We start from the raw sequence: 22,613 nt of genomic DNA, 5'->3' as shown, positions 1-22,613 counted from the left end.
AAGTGGATTTTTTCTAAAGAAAATCTTCTTTTTCACTTCCGAAGGCCTAATATGCTATCTATAGAAAAACAAAATTGCCCCAGACTGATAGTTTTGTGTAGGAAAAATCTCAGGCCCCAAACCTAAAATTAATTTAGTAAATAAGCACAAATTACCAGCATTGATATGTTTTACACCAGGAAATAAAACGGCGCAAATTCAGCCAGGTCGAATATTTTATAGCTCCACGAATCCTTGCACCCATATGGATTTTTATTCTCTATGAAAACGAAGCATGAAATTTCGACAAGAAAACAAGATGATACATTTAAATGGGGATTATGTCAAGACATAGATCTACGTGAAAGCAATTCTGCAAATAATTGTTTACCCATCAATAATCTGGAATTCTCAAATCTAACCGTATTGTTGGAAAAATGTGGACCAAACAGACCCAGTTCGTTAGATTTTGTCCAAAATTCTCGAAATACTGTAACTGACTGACAATTTTCAGTAGAAAGTAGACATTTCGATTGGAAATAAGACACCAAAATATCAACTTACAGTCAATTTCATTGAAGAACTTCAAATTACCGAAAATCATAATAAGAACCATTTGCAACTTCTTTGACCCTAATGTGTCCCATCATCGGAAATGATGTGGGCTTAATAAGGTTTGTTCAATACGTTTACAGAGTATTATTTAATTATTTTTCAGCCAATTTTTACCATTAGGATTGGACCGATATTCATTATCTTCGAACTTAAATGATTACAAAATATGGCTAAATTTGAATTCCATATTTTCGAGTACAGAATCCCCGCTCCTATGGTGGAATACGACTATATGGGTATAAACCAAAAAACGCAGAACAAATCAAATAATTATTTCAATATAAAAATAGGATTTATGTAAGGACTACCCCTAAAAGGTGGCGAATATTAATCATTTTTTGGGAGTGAAATGTTTTACCATATGATACTACAAAATACCAAATTACAGCGTATTCGGTTTGAAACGCTCCTTAAAAAATCCCAAAATAACGAAAATTGAGGGTCACCCGAAAAAGACATATATTTATAACTTTTTAGTGGAGAGATTTGCTACCCAGTAAATGCTCAATACACTAAATAACAGCGAATTTGGTCGAAAAATGCGCTCAAAAACCCAAAATACTGAAAATTAGGCGGTACCCTTATATGGAGGCTACCAGAGAAAATGGACGTATATTTAAAATTTTTAATGAAGAAACTTGGTACCCAATAAGAAACGAAAGGACCAACTTTCAACGAATTCAATGAAAACACGCTGATGAAAATTAAATACCTAAAATTAGGGGGTAACCTTGTATGGGGTTGAATTTTTCCATAGAAAAAAACCTTAGCAACTGAGTCAAATTTTTTTTTCAATAGAAAAAAAGACTTGATCTGATTTCTTATAACAAAAGATGTTTCCTATTATTATGAATAAATCTCATCAAATCATTTTGGTACCTCACCCACAAATGGTCAAAATTTTCTAATATATGAATCCAATACCAAGTGAATGGGATGTCCGATTTTAATGAAGCTTTGCAGAACCTGTTATCTTTAGCAAGCCTAGATCAAGTTTGAAGATGGGACCCATTGGTCTAATCCTTCTGGTACCTCTCCCACAAATGGTCAAAATTTTAAATATTTATGAATCCAATATCAACGAATTGAATGTCCGATTTGAATCAAACTTTGCACAACCTATTATCTTTACCAAGTCCAGATCATGTCCGAATATGAAACCCTTCTAGTACCTCCCCCACAAATGGTCAAAATTTTCAATATTTATGAACATTTTCAATATCAGGCGAATGGAATGTCCGATTTGAACGAAGCTTTGTACAACCCGTTATCTTTAACAAGTCTATATCAACTTCGAATATGGAATCCATTGGTCCACTCCATCTGGTACCTCCTACACAAATGGTCAAAATTTTCAATATTTATAAATCCAATATTAGGCGAATGGAATGTCCGATTTAAACAAAATTTTGCACAGATGTTGTCTTTACCAAGCCTAGATCAAGTCCGAACGTGGGACCCGTCTGCCCTCTCCTCTGCTACATTCTACAAATAATATTAAATATTTGATCAACATAAGATACGAAAAATCTTTAATTAAACATATACCTTATATAAAACGAATAATAAAACCTGTGTTTAATTCCGAAGACCTCCACAAACCATATGGTGAGGATATATATCTGTCGGCAACACCGACTGAAACTTTTTTTACTTTTTTCTATAGAAAAAAAGATATCAGGCCAATAGACCGATAGCCATTTCTACAAAAAAAAGTTTAGGCCACCAGAATCGATATTCTCCTATTTACCTGGACTGCTGCTTTTTTATATGCCTCGGATCTAGTTTGGAAGGAAAATTACATGAATGAGATCTTTACCTAAAAGTGATGAACAATTTATAAATTATACTTGGTAGGAAGATTTACCAATAATAGTTGAATTGTTTCTATAGAAAAAAACCTTGTACTATGTCTGAATTCTTGTTGAAAAAACACGTTTACAGATCCTTATGAGGATTAATTTTTATAAAAAAATTTAGATTCTGAGGTCGATGTTTTGATATAGAAAAGCTTCTGATGAAAAATTAAAAAAAAAAAATCCTAGAAAAAATTCTCTTAAGGGAAACCCCACCCATTCTCGATTTTCAATGGGTTGGTAAATCAATACCAATGCTTGATAAGGTTTGTAACTTTGCATATATATATATATATATATATTTGAGGATTTAAAAGAGAAGAAAAATACTTTACAAACAATTTTTGTTATTGTTTTGTTGTTGTTTTTTGTAATTAAAGAAAAGCCCTTATTTTTGATGGCGGGCATGATAACTCCTCACTGGAACATCGGAATCCGAAAATTCCAACGGTGTTAGAAAGAGTACATGTCTGGCTCTCGTATGAACTAGGATTATTGACTTCGCTCTAAAATTAACAAAATGGCGGATCTTTGAAAAAAATATTTTTGGAAAATCGCCGATTTTTTACCAAAAACCAAGTTAAAAAAATACGGAAGATCTTCACCGATTGGCTTTATCCTAGTTCATACGATAGCTATACACTCACAGAGAAACGTGTAAAAATTTGGAATCGATTGGGTTATTAGTTTTTGAGTTATCGTGCCCGCCACTCGCAAAAGAGAAAAAACGCGTTTAAAGTTTGAGATGCCCTTTAGCCGTCACTTGATGCGGACACAATAAATCGGCTATACTTTCAAGAGTTCTTGAGATTTTCACTTGAAATTTTGTAGGGACATTCTTGAATTAGAGTAGATTCGAATTAAATCAAAAAAATTTTTGACCACGAGAATGGGCAGAGAGTTTTCTACGACAAAAAAATTTTCTGTGTTAAAAAGTATGTCCTCGTACAAAAGATTATATATAAAAAACCAGTGAGCGCAGCAGTATAGTCGGACGGGGCCGACCATACGATACTCTACACAACTTCCACGGAACTCTAACTTTCGCGGATGTTTATTCTGAGCTTGGGCAATATTTTGTAATATTTGCACCCTCTTGCCCGATTAGATGTCAACAGCACCTCTTCCTTACACTAACATATATTCCGAATATTACTAATATTCAGTACTAATTACTTGTCCAGATTACCTTCTCCGCGGGCTGTGTTGTGATGTTCAGCTTATAATTGTGGTCTTTAGATCGACGCAAAAAAACACACACACAAAAATTAAGTTTTTGGTCCATTTCATTCCAAAATTATTATCTGAAAATGACCGAAACTTATAGGCTTGTCCTTCATCGTACCTGGAAAATTTCAAAGCGATCAGCGCTATATTTTCGCCCCTTAGTGTGGTAATGGGTTTTTCAAATACTATCTCAGTACTTATGCACCAGTAAATTTTTAAGTGTAACTCCCATATCCGAGTGCATACGACCATATAATTAGTATCAATTTAAAGGACAACCACTCGTCTTGGATATACTCTCAACATCTCGGGTCTATGTCCTTCAGGGGTAAATCTATACGTTGTAGAACACAAATTTGATAATTTTTCACATAAAAGTCAGGGTCCATTGGATCCGCTATATATAGACCGATCTTTATCCAAACTGGCATGTTTATTCTTTGGCCCGATTCCCTTCTTCATGTAAAAATTCGAGATGTTTGGGCCGTAATTGTGGTCTCTGGGGGCGACCAGAAAAACCGGCAGAAATTAAGTATTTGGTCCATTTCATCCCCTATATATTATCCGATCTACATGCAAAATTTCGTGAAGATTGGTCCATAACTATGGCCTGTATCGTGTTTACAAATTATAATGGACAGACGGACGGACACACATGTCTAGATTGACTCAGCTAGTCGATATATGACGATCGGTATACTTAAAGGTGGGTCTAGAACCAATATTTCGCGGCGTTTCAAACTTTTGGGGCTGCACAAAGCTATAATACCCTGACAAAATAGTTGTGTAGGGTATAAAAAGTACAATAATAAAGGAGTCTCTATATCGACGCCTCCGACCCATAGTATGCTAAGTCGACTTAGCATGTTTTAAAGTTCTTTACGTTTTTAGATTCTACCGTCCTTAATTTAAATGCATAGAATCACTTTCTGAGTCGATTTATGCATGTCCGTCCGTCAGTCCATCTGTCCTCCGTCTGTTGTTGTTCAATTTTAAATAAAGTACAGGTCGCATTTATAATTCGATTTGGATGAAATTTGGCACAGCTCATTTATTTGGCCCGAGGACGAATCCTATTGAAATTGGGAAAAATCGATTAAGATTTACATATAGCTCCCATATATATTTTCGTCCGAATGATACACCAAAGTCCCTATATATCTTTCGATTTGCACGAAATTTGGCATACCGTACTGAATTGAGTCTAGTGTCATATATGCCAAGTTTCGTGAAAATCTTTCCAGATTTAGATACAGCTCCCATATATAGTTTGGTCCGATGTTATGTAAATGGCACACCAAAATACCTATATATCTTTCGATTTGCACGAAGTCGGCCCGTCCGACTTTATTGCTTTCCTTACTGGTTTACAGTAAAATAGTTATATAATTTTTTCCGCGTTTTGGTTTGGATCTAATTTCAACTGCGGAGGATGTTGAGAGAAAAAGCTAGAACGTAAGGTTCGATAATGAATATAACCCGCATTTAGGCCTAGCCGCTGAGTGGGAGGTACCAGAAGGAGTGGACCGTTATTCTCTTTCTTCAAACTTGAACTAAGTTTGGAAGAAATAATAAGATGATCAAAGTTTGGATGAAATCAAAATTTTCTGAAACAAATTTGATCCAAAAAAACATGGAGTCTAGAACCAATATTTCCATGAGGCACATTTTCACCGTGTCAAAGTGTATACCCGTATCAACCATGAGGTTGAGGGTATAATTATTCATTAAAAATTTCTGAAATTTGTATTATGGTTTACATAATCGGTTTGTAGAAATGTCGGTATAAGTCCACTTTTTGATATTTTCCCAATATTTTCATTTCAAGTACCTGTCAGTACATCTATGGTGGAGGATATCCAAAGTTCGGCCCGGCCGAACTAAACGCTTTTTCACTTGTTTTAATTATCTATTATAATCTTAGTTCGTCTAAGTATAATGACAATAAAATGTATCACCATTTTGATCCAAACCAGAACATGCTATGTATACTTAGACGACTAATCAGAGTAGAAAGGTCCGGAACAAAACATGCTAAGTCGACTTAGCCGACTTCTTATGAAATATTTGTCCATGCTAAAGTATTCTGAGTCGTTTTTAGCTATAATCTGCTATCTCACATCGCTCCCGAGATAACGCCCGTAAACTTTGAGAGCTTCTCCTGAAAAACCCACTTTTCAGACTTAGCATACTATTCTTCGGAGGCGTCGATATGGCTACAGACAACATATTTTTTTGATTGATTTTTCGAACAGACCATGTTGTTGGTAATTAGTTAAGACCGATTTCTTTCAATAAAAACCTTTCTATATTCTATCATTTAAAGAAAACTCGTTTTTATCCTCAAAAATCTTCCACTTTTATTTTCACTTTCGATTCGAAAGTAATTTTCTTCTTTTTTTAATAAGAAACACAAAAAACGTGATATTTTAAATACGCCCGAATGAAATCAGGTCACTTGTTTTGCAAACAAGAATTACAACAGTTGACGGCTGGTGCTGATGCTGTTGTTGTTATTGTTCATTCATCAGCAAATGACTGATGTCAGTTTTCAGTTTCGATAAAAATGTTGCACATCAGCCAGTAGCAGCAACGGGAAACGTGTTGTTGCTTGTTTTCCCCCGGTTAAGCTTTTGTTGTTACAAGCGTTTGTAGTTGGAGTTGAATTCCATCAAATGTTGTTATATATAGTATGTTTTTTTGCAAGTCTTACGTGCATGTTTGAACATGATTAATTTTTATACAAGCTGAAATCTCTTGACGGTATTTCGTGTTCTTTTGTGTGGAGTTCTTCTGGGAACAGCAATTTTTTTTTCAGTATTTTATTTTCATTTTTTTCATTTCTATTTAAGCTGCATTGCTCTCCGGTTCCTAGGACTTTGATGACGATGCTGCTCACAACACACTTGTTGCAGCAACACGTAAAAGCAATGAAGTGTAAAAACATCAGCTATCCATGTAATACGCTACGCAAACCAAAAAAAAAGAAAAAACGGAGAACGGGAGAGGGAGAGAGCTCAGTTATGCTTCTACACCCATTTCCTAAAATAGCTAACTTCCCACCTATACTCCCTCTTCTTGGAATTAGTTTGGAATACTGTCATACCCTGATGTTATGTAGCATTCCATGTAGCATGCAACACGTGACTTTGACTTTTGTTTTTTTTTTCGGTTTGGTTTGGTTCAGTTCGGTCTGTACTTCCGTTACCGTTTGAAACAGTTGTTACGGTTTCAACATGAACACACACTCCGGCTCTGCAATTCGGGGCACATGTTGTGTTTCCTCCGAAAACGAAAGTTTGCTCCATCCGCCGTTCACATTTCGTGGGACTAATAAAACAAAACAAAAATATTGCTGAACATGTGAAATTCTCTCCCTCATATGCCAGTAGTTCGGGAGGACATACTAAGCATGTATTCGAGTTCGAAAGTTCGAAAAAATAAAAAATGAACGGACGTTCAACTAAACAATGGAAGTTCTAAAAACCTTAATCCTGTCAGACCTGTGGACTGGAATTTTTTTCCTGAAGAATAAACCATGAGTGCTGGGGACCTGAAAATATTTTCTTAGAAAAAACCTCAGCCTAAAAATGTTTCTAACGAAAAAGCCTCAGTCTCTAGTGGCATATAGAAAAAATGTATGCCTTGGTAATCGGCGAATTTTTTTCTATATAGAAAAAACTAGCAGTCCTGGTGGGCTGCGAATTTTTTCTATATAGAAAAAACTAGCAGTCCTTGTGGTCTGCAATTTTTTTCTATATAGAAAAAACTAGCAGTCCTGGTGGTCTGCGAATTTTTTCTATATAGAAAAAACTAGCAGTCCTGGTGGTCTGCGAATTTTTTCTATATAGAAAAAACTAGCAGTCCTGGTGGTCTGCGAATTTTTTCTATATAGAAAAAACTAGCAGTCCTGGTGGTCTGCGAATTTTTTCTATATAGAAAAAACTAGCAGTCCTGGTGGTCTGCGAATTTTTTCTATATAGAAAAAACTAGCAGTCCTTGTGGTCTGCAAATTTTTTCTATATAGAAAAAACTAGCAGTCCTGGTGGTCTGCGAATTTTTTCTATATAGAAAAAACTAGCAGTCCTGGTGGTCTGCGAATTTTTTCTATATAGAAAAAACTAGCAGTCCTGGTGGTCTGCGAATGTGTTCTATATAGAAAAAACTAGCAGTCCTGGTGGTCTGCAAATTTTTTCTATAGAAAAAAAAAACTAGCAGTCCTGGTGGCCTGCGAATTATTTCTAAAGAAAAAACTAGCAGTCCTGGTGGCCTGCGAATTTTTTCTATAGAAAAAACTAGCAGTCCTGGTGGCCTGCGTTTTTTTTCTATATAGAAAAAACTAGCATTCCTGGTGGCCTGCGAATTTTTTCTATAGAAAAATCCAGCAGTCCTGGTGGCCTGCGATTTTTTTCTGTAGAAGAAACTAGCTGTGATTTTTTCGATTGAAAAAAAATAATCATTCCTTTGGGTTTCCAATCACCTCAATCTCAGATAATCTAACATCAAAAATAAAATTAAAAATGTCATAACAACGAATTGCATTTTTTATTTAACATTTTGTTCTGTTTGCAACTTCTACCACGTTACCCTGCAAAGGACATACGCTTAGTAATGAATGTAATCACCTCACACAGAAGCATCTTTCACATTGTACGTGCTCTCTTTTAACTTCAAGTACTTACCTGTAGTGCAACATGTAAACGTTTGGCCCAGGGACGAGCTTGTTTCTTGTCGCTGACAATCATGTCCATATGATGTTGCATACGTGTCAGGACCCAGTGGAAACATTGCACGCTCAGCGATTCACTGCAAGAGAAGACGAAAAAAATAAGGAATGTAAGCGAAAAGTATAACCGGTTGAATGCACATAACGACCATGCAGGTTAGCGAACAACAACAACAGCAAAAAACGACTGGAGAAAAACTTCAAAATAATTAAAAAACAAGAAATTAACTATAAGGAAATGTTTGCACTTAAATAAAGCTAAAGAAAAAATAGAAGAAGAAGAAGAAGTGAGGTATAAATGAAGCCAAAGACAAATAAAAAAGTCTGCAACAAAGAAACAGGAAATGCGGAACTTAACGGGGCTAAGTAGTAACTGTCATCTGAAAGACAGTTGGCAAAAGAAGTTAAAAGATTGTTTTAGTAAAACATTGGTTTGGAGGAGGAAAATTGTGGCCATTGTTTAAAAAAAATAATAAAAATGTTAGTTAGTTCCTGACATAATCGAAAGTGGACTTTGTCGATCGTTTCCTTACCTATTCCTATGTGGACCTCCGCAGAGCTTTACACCAATCATTCAATCACACTCAATCAAACCTCTAAAGAACTTCATATTATATATGCAGAATTTGGGATAGAAGCTTAGCACTACATAACAGCAGTGCTCCTAACCACCCAATAAGTACTGTAAAGCTCCAATCTATATTTTTTTTAATCAGACATCAGGTCCTCTGTAACATATATCCGAGGGCTATTATATTTTTTTTCTGGCCAAGAACAACACTAAGTGCACCTTTGTAGATCTTGCTGTTACCTATTCTAACCCCTTCAACAACTAATCGGACCTCCACTGAGCTGCTCACGATTCAATCAGAGTCCTAAAGATTTTCTTACTATCAGATTTTTGGAATCTCCTACAGAACTCATCAATATTTCTATTGAAGACGAAATTTACAATGATCAAGTCTACTAACCCCTTCATTGCCTTATAGGACCTCCACAGAGCCTCTCACCATTCACTTGACACTTAAGAAACTTATTTAGACCCAAAAACTCTATTTTGACCTCTAGAGAGTTTCTCACAACCTTATCAGACCTCTACAGTCCTTATAGCATAGACTACTAACTCTGCAAAAAAAATGTACTAAACTTATTTAGAACCTAAAAATCGGTCTTGTCCAAAAATATACACCCTCAGCGTATGACTTTTCCAGGACTTATATGTGTATATTTCTAGGCTGACAACAGGAATTGGACCATAGTAAATCTATTCTTAAATCCTCACCACGTACTCTGATATCCTAACTATCAAACACGTACTCCATCTAGAGTTATCTTCCGACCTCAAATGAGCTCTTCTTGATCTAGTCCAACCTTTGGGGCTATCTTCACTTCTTAATCGAAACTCTATAGAGTTTTTTCCCACTTAATTCAAGTTGTCCGAATATCTATAGACACCTCAGAACTAATTCGTACTAATACATATCTCCTCCACACCGCTTAGGAATTAAGCACATCTTGTGCATACATAGGGCTCCTCATCATTAAGTCAAAATTCTATAGAGCTGATCGAGCTCGAACCGGCCTAACACCTCAATAACAACTCTTGTCGTTTTAGAGCTCCTAAAAACCATTTAAGACTTTTGTAGAGCCCACTCAACATAATTTCGGATCTCCTCAATACCTCTTCGGAAATCACGGGAACTTCTATGGAGCTTATCAAAGTCGGATAGGCATATGTATGTCTCCTTAAAAACCCATCGTGTCTCAATAAATCTCCACCTCACCGGTTGAAGAACCCAGAGACAAACCCTATGCAGCTCTACAACATGCATTCGAATATTTTCAATACCGCTTCGAAAATCTCGAGAACTTCCGTAGAGCTAATCAAGCTCGGATCGGCCTCTACATAGCTCGTCAAAACTTCTTGCGGTTATAGACTCAACACCAGTTCAAACTTCTAAAAGTTCCTTAATAGCAACAACGAGAAACTCCATAATGATCTTCAAGACTGCGTCGGACTTCCCCATTAGCACTTCAAAAATCTCGGGAACGTCTATAGAGATTTTGCAGGAAGTTTCAGACTTAACAACAACACTTGTCACTTTAGAGCTCCTAAACACCGTTTAAGACTTTTTTAGAATCCACTCAACATCATTTCGGATCTCCTCAATACCTCTTCGGAAATCACGAGAACTTCTATGGAGCTTAAAAAGGTCGGATGGGCATAAGAGTGACTCCTTCAAAAACTCATCATGCTTTTATAGATCTCCCCAACACCCGTTGAAGAACTCAGAGATAAACTCTATGCAGCTCTGCAAAATGCGTTCGAATATTCTCAATATCGCTTCAAAAATCCGGAGAACTTACATAGAGCTAATAAAGCTCGGATCGGCCTCTACATAGCTCCCCAAAACCTCAACACCAGTTCGAACTTCTAAAAATTCCATAAGAGCAACAGCGAAAAACACCATAATGATCTTCAAGACTGGTTCGGACGTCCTCATTAGCACTTAAAAATCTCGGGAACTTCTATAGAGCTTTTCCAGGGCGTTTCAGACTCTATTGAATTCCTCTATAACGGATCATGCCTCTACAAAGCTCTCCAATACCAGCCGATCAACTAAGAATTCTCAATACACTCTATAAAGCTACCCCTACCTGATTCGGACCTCATCAATATCGCTTCGAAAATTTATCGAGAACATTTATAGAGCTCATTAAGGTCCGATAGACCTCTATACAAATCCTCAAAAATGGCTCGAACTGTCCATTATCATATCGAATCACTAAGGAGTTCCCAAACACCGCTTCGAACAGTTGCAAGAACTCTCAACACTAGTGAGAATCTTTCTACAGCTATTCAAGATTGCTTAGAAATTCTATAGACTTCATCGGCATCTATATAACACCTTAAAATTGACTCGAGTATCAATAAAGGTCGTCATTGCCGATTTGGACCTAACATAAACACCGGGTGAGGTCCAAATTGTTCGTGTTGGTGTTCATGTGAGATCCAAATCGGCATTGCTACCGGCACTCTCAACACCAGTGAGAAACTCTACACAAACAACACGTGTCTCTATAAAGCTCCCTAATACCTACTCGGACGTCTATATAGCACGTCTACACCGGTTTTGACCTCTAATGTATCCTAAATAACTGTCCGAACCTCTTAAATGCTCCTCAGCACCGGTTCGAACAGCCACATGAACTCTCAACACCAGTGAGAAAGTCCGTAGCTTCTCAACACTGGTACGGAAAATCTCGAGAACATCTATCGAGTTAAAAAAGCTCGGATTGTCTTCTATATAACTTCTGATTGACGACTTTTGCTTTAACAGGGATCCCCTTGCCTAGACCAAAGAAGCTCCTCAACATCAATATGAAACGTTTTTCCAGCCGTTCCGACTCAGAGCTGCTATAGAGATTTAAAGAGTCCCTAACGCAGAGGATGGTAGTTCAACGTAACATAACTCTGAGGAATACGTTCATTCTACTTCGAAAATAGAACCTAGAAACCTCCCTAAAATCTCAAGAAAGTTAAATATTCAGGATGTCATTGAAGAGGATGGGTCTCAGTGCCTTGTCACGCCAGCAATTGTATAAGCTTTGCGTATGTATAATCGCACGCTCACCTAACCGGTTGCTTCGGGCAATATTAATCGGAAATTTGGCACAAGAGTTCCAGAGTGCATTGAAAACGTCTGAGTGCAGTAACGGAATAGACGAGTGAGGTGCCAATGGCAACTAATGAAATTTGGTGGAGGGTATGGCATCTCTTCATATATATTTTTGTGAGGAGCTTACCTACCCTGGGGTAAAAATTTCGGTCAAATCCGTAATACTGGTCCCGTTTTTAAAACTTTTCTCATTTTTTCCTACAGACTATTAGATAAGTTTCCTAGAAGCCTTATCCTCAAATACCTACTGTGCGCCTCAAACCCCCCAAAGCCTCAACAACTATCGTCGACGGTCCTTGACGTCAACCCATCAACACAAAGATGCCATCATTAGTCTCATTATCGTTATTGTCATATAGCGAATATATTATGGAACAGGAATTAACGGATGACAATTTAATTAGCTACCTGTATAAAAAAAGACATACCCTTTCAGACAAATATTCGAAAGAAAAGAGTTAAACATGTCAAATATCCCAAACTCGTCATAGTTTGCTAACATAACTGCTACAAGAAGATCCCACATTACTTACATCAGGAAAAAAATAAAAAAAAAAAACGAAAACATCGAGCCAAAGAAACTTTCGTCACATAGCCGAAGAATAAAGTTTTTAGAAAGCAGGACTCATTAACAAAATTAAATTTCTTTCAAGTGGAAACATGTGCAGACGGACGCCCACAACCACACGTATGCAGACAGAGGTATGCGGATGTGTTGAGGAGCAGGATATCGTCACATATCAGTGAAACCTGTGTAGACTATTACTACAACTCCTAACTAAGCTAAGAAGCAACAAGGATCTACGGAGGATTTACAAGAAAAATCAACCGAGAATGAAGAAGGCGACGACATTGTTAATGACAACAACAACATCGTCGTAGTCATCATCATCACCGTCCTCATCAAAAACAACAACAACAACTTCGAAAAAAACTAAAAAGGGACAAGCAGAGACTTAGTCAGTCACATGGGGAGTCTGGCACATGTAAGGATATCCTTGCAGAACACAAGAAAGAAAAAACCTGCGCACTCACACACATACACGAATTCCCCATTTGATTCCATTTGACTTGTGAAAAGTGAATCCTGTAACCAGGATGTATGTTTTTGAGATGGTTGAGTTGAAAAGGGAATTTTTAATTGGATTTAATTTTCAATAGAATTAAAAGAAGAGAAAAATATCCACACACGCTGACACACACACAGAGCAACACGTCCCAAAATACTTGAAACTAAAACGAAGGTAAATGACCGTGTTAAAGAGTACTCAATGAAATAAAAACCATTTGCAAATAATTCGGATCAAATAACCTGAGGACGTCTATGATATTTTGTCAAAGAGTATGGGGAGGAGGAGTAGAGGATTTGGAATTCTTAAGATAGGAAAATCTTCTAAGGATTCCAGTTCACTGAGATATGCAAAAGAGGTACTTCGTGCACATTTTTGTTGGGGATCAATTTACGGAAAAGGGATGGCTAATCAATCAGCAGAAAATTAAGAATGTTGATAAATAATTTAAGGTTGGCAGAAATGAGCAATTGAAGCATGTCGATATGTGGACGTGTTTTTAAAAGAGCAGGTGTATAAATACGTTGTATATACAATATACACTAGGGCTGGCCAATTTGTATGGAGCCGAAAAATTCGATCAAATCCAGCCGCTAGGATGATTCTAAGCAACTTTGTGAAAGAACCATAGGTCCATCTCGATTTTCGGGTCCTATGACATACCGAACATGTTGACGAAGAGAACAAATAAACTCTGATATATTTATGTTGATTTTCCCTTTATGGTCCTGTTATGGTATCTACTCCATTCAATTATAGGAGATCTACTGAATCCAGGATGAATGTTATCCCCTATTAAAATAAAATACAAAATTGCTGACTAGAACCTACGACATACCGAAAATGTTGCCGTAAAGAACAAATAAACTCCAATGTATTTATGTAGAATTCCCTTCTTGGGTTCTGTTATGGTAGCTATTCCTCTCCATTAAATTTAAAGGAAAAGGGACATACACTCTTCTTATTTATGTGTGTTTTCCAATGGCTACCCATTGGGAATGTTTTTTTTCCGAAACGACATTTATTGCAATAGTTGAAGCGTCGAGACCATTATAGGAGAGCTATGTTAAAAAAGGAGACAAGACGATATGTGCCAACTATAGAGGAATAAGTCTCCTTCCCATCGCATATAAAGTGCTATCCAGCGTGCTTTGTGAACGAATGAAGCCAATGGACCATACCAATGCGGCTTCAGACCTGCTGACCACAAGGTCAGCAATTAAAGTCGGAAAGGACCTCACGGAGCCCTTTAATACCTAACAAGGATTCATACAAGGTGACAGTTTGTCGTGTGACCTATTTAACATCCTGCTGGAAAAGGTCATACTTTGAACAAATTGAGAAGGAGCCTGCCAAAGTGGGTCTGGCTGTAAACGGCGAGAAGACCAAGCTGATGGTATCAACTCGCAAGACGTCCAGTAGACTTAGACCGACTGTGGAACTTTAGAACTACAGCTTCGATGTAGTCAAATGTTTTATATACCTTGGAACCGCCATAAATAAAACTAATGACATCAGTTTTGAAATTCGGAGAAGAATAGTGTTGGCCAACAGATGCTACTATGGTCTGAGTAAGCAACTCAAAAGCAAGGCCACCTCACGCCATAAAAAAGTCACACTCTACCAGACGCTGACCCGTGCTATTATATAGATCTGAAGCATGGGTACTTACGCAAGCAGATTAGGCAGCTCTTGGAGTTTTTGAGAGAAAAATTCTTCAACAGATCTAATGGCCGATCTGCGTTGATGGTGAATATCGCCGTCGAATAAACCATAAGGTGTACCAGCTATTCTCGGACATCGGTATTGTTAGACGAATTGAGCTGCAGCGACTACATTGGCTAGGCCAGCTGATGGTTCATGCAGAAGGGGATGGCCACGAATACGATGGAAATATCAAGTCGAACACAACATTGCCGAATATGATCTTTCAAACTGGAAAAACAGCACAAAAGACCGACGCGCCTGGAAATATTTTTTAAGCTCGGCTTATGTAACGAAAGTTCTGTCACAAGCAGTGTTGCCACTTTAGCACTTTTAGTGCTAGATTTAGCACTTTTTAAACTCGTTTAGCACCAAAAAAAAAGTGATCTGGCACTTAGCACTTTTTAGCTTTTTTTTATTTTTCAGTAATTTTTTGTAATTTTGGTTTCATCCCAACAAATTTTCCCGTTTTTCGATTTCATATTGACGCATTGAAATTTCCCTATGTTTCATGCGATGAATTTGATTTTCCAATGTTAAAAAAGGGACAGTACATTTGTAAACAAGTAAAATAATCGTATCCAGGTTGTGTCGTGCATTCAAAATTTCTTAATAAATGGTCGGGTACTTCATATGGTGACTATGACATTGTCTGCTAGTAGATTGTTTATATGAAAAAAAACATATAAGGCGGTCCTTGTATGAGAGGAATGTAAAAATCGCGAATATGAATTATGTTGGAATTTTCTGAAAAAAGTTTTTTATTCACCGGAAATCCCGAATGCTCAGTTATAACCACTTAGGAGTACCAACAGGACCAAAATAGAAAAATTCCGTCAAACATATATTTTTATACCCTATGGTACAGGGTATTATGTCTTTGTGCATATGTTTGTAACAGGCAAAAGGAAACGAGATAGACACGTGGTTTCTTTTGGGAATATGCATAGAATCACTTTTTAAGTGGATTTATGCATGCCCGTCCGTGCGACTGTCTGTCCATATTAAATTGTAAACAAAGTACAAGTCGCATTTTTTATTCGAATTGGATTAAATTTGGCACAGCTCATTTATTTTGAGAAAAATCGATTCAGAACGATCTGTATTAAATTTCGAGAAAATCGGTTCAGATTTAGATATACCTCCCATATATATTTTCGTCCGATTTAGTGTAAATGGTGTACCAAAGTCTCTATATATTCTTCGATTTTCACGAAATTTGGCATAAGGTACTGAATTGAGTCTAGAATGATGGGAGCTATGTTTCGGAAAAAGCGGTTCAGATTTCGATTTTGCATAAATGAGTCTATACATATTATCAAATGGAACCATTGGTCTATCTCGATTCCTTTTGCACAAAGACATAATACCCTGTACCACAGTGTGATGAAGGGTATAAAAATAACATTTTCACATTTTTATTCTGTGCGATTTTTGATGCCTATTTGTCGGTGATCATTTGTTTTGTTGAAGTACCCCTTCATTGGGCACTTCATGTTTTTTTTTTTTTTTTCAGTACACTGTCAAGAGAAGGGTAAAGTATTGAACTTCCCGCATTTATTAAGGGAACCCCCCATTCTCGATTTTAATTTTTAAAGATTTTCAATGGGCTGGTAAATCAATACCAATGCTTGTTAAGGTTTGTAACTTTGCACATATATATTTGAAGTTTTAAAAGAGAAGACAAATAATTTACAAAAAGATTGTGTAATTGTTTTGTTGTTGTTTTTTGTAATTGAAGAGAAGATGATGGCGGGCATGATAACTCCTCACTGGAACATCGGAATCCGAAAATTCCAACGGCACATGCCTGGCTCTCGTATGAACTAGGATTATTGACTTCGCACAAGAATTAACAAAATGGCGGAACTTTGATTTTTTTTTTTTTTTTTTTTTTTTGCAAAATCGCCTATTTTTGACCACAATCTATGTTAAAAAATAAGGAAGATCTTCACCGATTGGCTTTATCATAGTTCATATGAGAGCTATACACTCCCTGAGAAACGGGTCAAAATTTGGAACCGATTGGATTATTAGTTTTTGAGTTATCGTGACCGCCATTCGCCTTCGAGAAAAATGCGTTTAAAGTTTGAGAATCACTCTTGCCGTCACTTGATGCTGACACAATAAATCGGCTATAACTTCAAGAGTTCTTGAGTTTCACTTGAAATTTTGTAGGGACATTCTAGAATTAGAGAAGATTCGAATTATATCAAAAAAAAATTGACACCCGAGAATGGGCGGAGTCCCCTTAAGTGAAAACTCGCAAGATACCTGGAAGATTACGAGTGATACAGAAAAACTTGAAACATTGATTCAATGAAGGAATTCTTTGATATGACCAAAGTGAAAGACGCATTGAGAGAAAAGGCCACGTCTGGTATTTCGGTGTTAAAGAACATGGTGGCAATACTATCAATCCGTTCCAGCGAAGTAGGAAATGAGCATATATAGCTCAGCGATACCTGAGAGTTTGGACCCATTCGACTGTAGTACAGAAAGTCCTTGGGAGGATGACAATGTAACATAAACTAGCAAAAGGAAACATAACCATATTGACATTGTAAGACGCCTTGTTGCGAGATAAAAGCTGTAGTCCTATAAATCAATAACTATGTTCCAGCAGATTTCCGCTTAGGGCATTGAAATTCCAACCCCTTGTCAACAGTAATGAGAGTTTTGAATAACCGGCCGTGGATCTTAGAAATAAATCAGGATAAATTAAATCAAAGATGTGAAAGCCCAAACAATTGTAGAAGGTTTCCAGAAGCTGTTAGATGAGTTCAAATTCTGGAGTTCAATTGTGATAAATATTGCCAATGCCACAAAAAATCTACGCTTTGTTGGAAATTGAAAAAAATATCCTATAAAAAATATACGCTTGTTTAAAAAATCTAAACTTTGATAGAACTTGAAAAAATATTCTTTAAAAACTTTGCGTCTTTGAAAAAATATTCTTTAAAAACTTTGCTTTCTTCTTATTCTTTCTTTGAAAAAATATTCTTAAAAAAATCCACGCCTTATATAGTCTTTGAAAAAATATTCTTAAAAAAATCCACGCCTTATATAGTCTTTGAAAAAATATTCTTAAAAAATTTTTGATAGAACTTGAAAAAATATTCTTTAAAAACTTTGCGTCTTTGAAAAAATATTCTTAAAAAAACCACGCCTTATATAGTCTTTGAAAAATATTCTTAAAAAAATCCACCCCTCAGTTGGCCCTTGAAAAATATTCTTAAATAAATCCACGCCTTATATAGTCTTTGAAAAAATATTCTTAAAAAATCCACGCCTTATATAGTCTTTGAAAAAATATTCTTAAAAAATCCACGCCTTATAAAGTCTTTGAAAAAATATTCTTTAAAAAATCCACGCCTTATATAGTATTTGAAAAAATATCCTTTAAAAAAACCACGCCTTGTATAGTTCTTCTTTAAAACGTCCTTGAAAAAATATTATTTAAAAATATTCATCATTCTGAAAATATTCATTAAAAATCCACGCCTAGTGTCGGACCTTCAGAAAATATTCTTTAAAAAATTCACACCCTGTGTTGGTCCTTTGGTTTGGTTCTTGAAAAATAAAATTTAAAAAAATCCACACATTTACCACCACACAACTAAATAATTAAATGCTCCTTTTAATTTTAAGGATGTCTCCATAGTTTTCCCAAAAAAGTGTTAATTCAGGCATTTGAAATAAAATGTTGCAACACAAACAATAACAATATTGCAATCTTTCGCACTTAATATTCATTGAGGATTTTTTTCTCAGCTCTTCCGACAACAACCGGAGAGAGAACTTCACCAACATTGTCTGTCAATCAGTTTTATTTTCTCAAGTGTTTCTTATCCCATCAATCTGCGTAAGTAAATCCCAGAAAATGTATTTATTCAAGTAATAAAATTTGCCAATTTTAGTTTATTTCGCAACTTAACAATGAAAACTTTGTGCGGAAGTGCAGTGGAGGGAGGGTGATATTGTTTAAATATCAACTGCCGAAGACAATGGGAAGGAAATGGGAAGTGCAATAAAAGTGCCTGCGTGGGTTGGTATGAGTGCGAATGACAGAGTAGTAGTAGTTGAAGAATTTGAAAGTTAAACAAAAACCTCTAAAAAATTAAGTGAACAATAACAAATACCACAACAAATACCCAAGAAAGGAAGTTGCAACAAAATTACGAAGGGGCGAGGACGAATAGAATGTGTCCTGCAAATAAAAGTCTGTGTCCTGCCCTATAAAATTTTGGTGGGATGTAAGTTGCAGTGGGTACTCCAAACCTATTTATGTACTTGCCATCTTATCCAAGAATGGTTGGGGGTAGTATTCATTTTCTGTTGTGATTTTCATTTCTTAACTCTGCTCACCATCTATGAAGCCGGCAACGATTGGCGCCTTACGAATAAATTGATAGTTTTGAATACAAATTGTATAAAAAAGCAAATTGAATAGATGACCGAAAATGCTGTGCTCTTCGAGTGACAAATGACTATGAAAATATTCTATGAATTAAACTTGGAAAACTAAGAAAATATAAGCTACAGAAATTCAGGATAGCAACAATGTGGAACAATTGCAGATCCCTAAAAATATATCAATACCCAGAAGAGGTGTTCATTTATTAAAGAATATTTTCTGAAGGACCAAAAGAGGCGTGGATTTTTTAAAGAATATTTTTTCAGAGGCCAAAAGAGGCGTGGATTTTTTAATCAATATTTTTTCAAAGGACCAACACAAGGCGTGGATTTTTTAAAGAATATTTTTTCAAAGGACCAAAGGAGGTGTGGATTTTTTAAAGAATATTTTTTCAGAGAACCAAAAGAGGCGTGGATTTTTTAAAGAATATTTTTTCAGAGGACCAAAAGAGGCGTGGATTTTTTAAAGAATATTTTTTCAGAGGACCAAAAGAGGCGTGGATTTTTTAAAGAATATTTTTTCAGAGGACCAAAAGAGGCGTGGATTTTTTAAAGAATATTTTTTCAGAGGACCAAAAGAGGCGTGGATTTTTTAAAGAATATTTTTTCAGAGGACCAAAAGAGGCGTGGATTTTTTAAAGAATATTTTTTCAGAGGACCAAAAGAGGCGTGGATTTTTTAAAGAATATTTTTTCAGAGGACCAAAAGAGGCGTGGATTTTTTAAAGAATATTTTTTCAGAGGACCAAAAGAGGCGTGGATTTTTTAAAGAATATTTTTTCAGAGGACCAAAAGAGGCGTGGATTTTTTAAAGAATATTTTTTCAGAGGACCAAAAGAGGCGTGGATTTTTTAAAGAATATTTTTTCAGAGGACCAAAAGAGGCGTGGATTTTTTAAAGAATATTTTTTCAGAGGACCAAAAGAGGCGTGGATTTTTTAAAGAATATTTTTTCAGAGGACCAAAAGAGGCGTGGATTTTTTAAAGAATATTTTTTCAGAGGACCAAAAGAGGCGTGGATTTTTTAAAGAATATTTTTTCAGAGGACCAAAAGAGGCGTGGATTTTTTAAAGAATATTTTTTCAGAGGACCAAAAGAGGCGTGGATTTTTTAAAGAATATTTTTTCAGAGGACCAAAAGAGGCGTGGATTTTTTAAAGAATATTTTTTCAGAGGACCAAAAGAGGCGTGGATTTTTTAAAGAATATTTTTTCAGAGGACCAAAAGAGGCGTGGATTTTTTAAAGAATATTTTTTCAGAGGATTTTTTAAAGAATATTTTTTCCAAAAGAGGCGTGGATTTTTTAAAGAATATTTTTTCAGAGGACCAAAAGAGGCGTGGATTTTTTAAAGAATATTTTTTCAGAGGACCAAAAGAGGCGTGGATTTTTTAAAGAATATTTTTTCAGAGGACCAAATTTTTAAGAGGCGTGGATTTTTTAAAGAATATTTTTTCAGAGGACCAAAAGAGGCGTGGATTTTTTAAAGAATATTTTTTCAGAGGACCAAAAGAGGCGTGGATTTTTTAAAGAATATTTTTTAAGAGGACCAAAAGAGGCGTGGATTTTTTAAAGAATATTTTTTCAGAGGACCAAAAGAGGCGTGGATTTTTTAAAGAATATTTTTTCAGAGGACCAAAAGAGGCGTGGATTTTTTAAAGAATATTTTTTCAGAGGACCAAAAGAGGCGTGGATTTTTTAAAGAATATTTTTTCAGAGGCGTGGATTTTTTAAAGAATATTTTTTCAGAGGCGTGGATTTTTTAAAGAATATTTTTTCAGAGGACCAAAAGAGGCGTGGATTTTTTAAAGAATATTTTTTCAGAGGACCAAAAGAGGCGTGGATTTTTTAAAGAATATTTTTTCAGAGGACCAAAAGAGGCGTGGATTTTTTAAAGAATATTTTTTCAGAGGACCAAAAGAGGCGTGGATTTTTTAAAGAATATTTTTTCAGAGGACCAAAAGAGGCGTGGATTTTTTAAAGAATATTTTTTCAGAGGACCAAAAGAGGCGTGGATTTTTTAAAGAATATTTTTTCAGAGGACCAAAAGAGGCGTGGATTTTTTAAAGAATATTTTTTCAGAGGACCAAAAGAGGCGTGGATTTTTTAAAGAATATTTTTTCAGAGGACCAAAAGAGGCGTGGATTTTTTAAAGAATATTTTTTCAGAGGACCAAAAGAGGCGTGGATTTTTTAAAGAATATTTTTTCAGAGGACCAAAAGAGGCGTGGATTTTTTAAAGAATATTTTTTCAGAGGACCAAAAGATTTTTTAAAGAATATTTTTTCAGAGGACCAAAAGAGGCGTGGATTTTTTAAAGAATATTTTTTCAAAGGACCAAAACAACGCGTGGATTTGTTAAAAAAAATGTTTTCAAAGGACCAAAACAATGCGTGGATTTTTTAAAGAATATTTTTTCAAAGGACCAAAACAACGCGTGGATTTGTTAAAGAATATTTTTCCAACTGACCAAAACAATGTGTGGATTTTTTAAAGAATATTTTTTGAAGGACCATATTCCCTATGAAAAAACAATATTCTTAAAGATTATATTTTAATTAAGAACTGCTAATCGTCTACATAAAATATTCCGTAACATGTTGTGTATATGTATTGTCATAACTCATACGCTCTATAAACTCCCCTTCGAACTGCATTAATGTTAAATTAAACATTTAAACTCAAATATTGTAAGTAATACCTTATATTTTATGCCGTTTGCGTTTTTAATGACTTCTACGAATAAGGAAATGAAAAATACATAAGGAAAAAATCAGTGAGGATGCAAAGTGGCACAAAATATGGCCACAAAAATATAGTATGCTATGTACTTTCCGTGATTACAGGCACTGAGGAATTTTGCCCTGCACAAATACAAACTATGCTAAATTTAATTTGTTGCAACAACATCAGCAGAAGCATCAGCTTCTAACTTCCAACAACAGAAAATTCCAACGAAATGGAAGTGCGCGTTCCTAATAATCAAAGAAAAAAAAACTTTGCAACTCTAGGGGAAAAGACTGATGGTGGAAAAACAAAATTTCGAAGAAAAAAAAAACTTAAAAAAAGTCAAACAAGGAGCACCGAAGTAAAAACAGAAGAATAAGAAGCAAATAATACGGGAAGTGAAGAACTAGCGGAACATAACTATTAAGGAAAAAACTTGTAATTCACGAAAGAGGTGTTTGGTTCTCTCTTCCTGGTCTCTATGTGTTATTAAAAAGAAAGTTCGGCGACTTTTCTTTCTCTCCGCCATACTACCTCCTCTAAGAATATTACCACCTTTTCAGGAAGCAGCACAAGAAAAATAACTTCCTGATGGATGCTAGGAAAAAAATAGCAATGT

The 22,613-nt window shown here is 35.7% G+C and overlaps 1 protein-coding gene across 1 annotated transcript in view; it reads right to left on the bottom strand.

Annotated features, from left to right (window-relative positions):
* LOC133322191 (protein timeless homolog) overlaps positions 1-22,613 on the bottom strand; it is a 178,561-nt gene that overhangs the window by 71,295 nt on the left and 84,653 nt on the right. The window contains exon 6 of the mRNA XM_061531236.1: positions 8,360-8,483. Coding sequence (XP_061387220.1) covers positions 8,360-8,483 — 124 coding nt within the window. The remainder of the gene's footprint in view (positions 1-8,359; positions 8,484-22,613) is intronic.

The sequence above is a fragment of the Musca vetustissima genome, unplaced genomic scaffold, assembly GCF_032173495.1.
Source record: "Musca vetustissima isolate MV318-11 ecotype Yass unplaced genomic scaffold, APGP_CSIRO_Mvet_v1 utg21807, whole genome shotgun sequence".
Taxonomy (NCBI): domain Eukaryota; kingdom Metazoa; phylum Arthropoda; class Insecta; order Diptera; family Muscidae; genus Musca; species Musca vetustissima.
The sequence above is the reverse complement of the archived record's forward strand: the minus strand, read 5'-3'. Positions and strand labels throughout refer to the sequence as shown.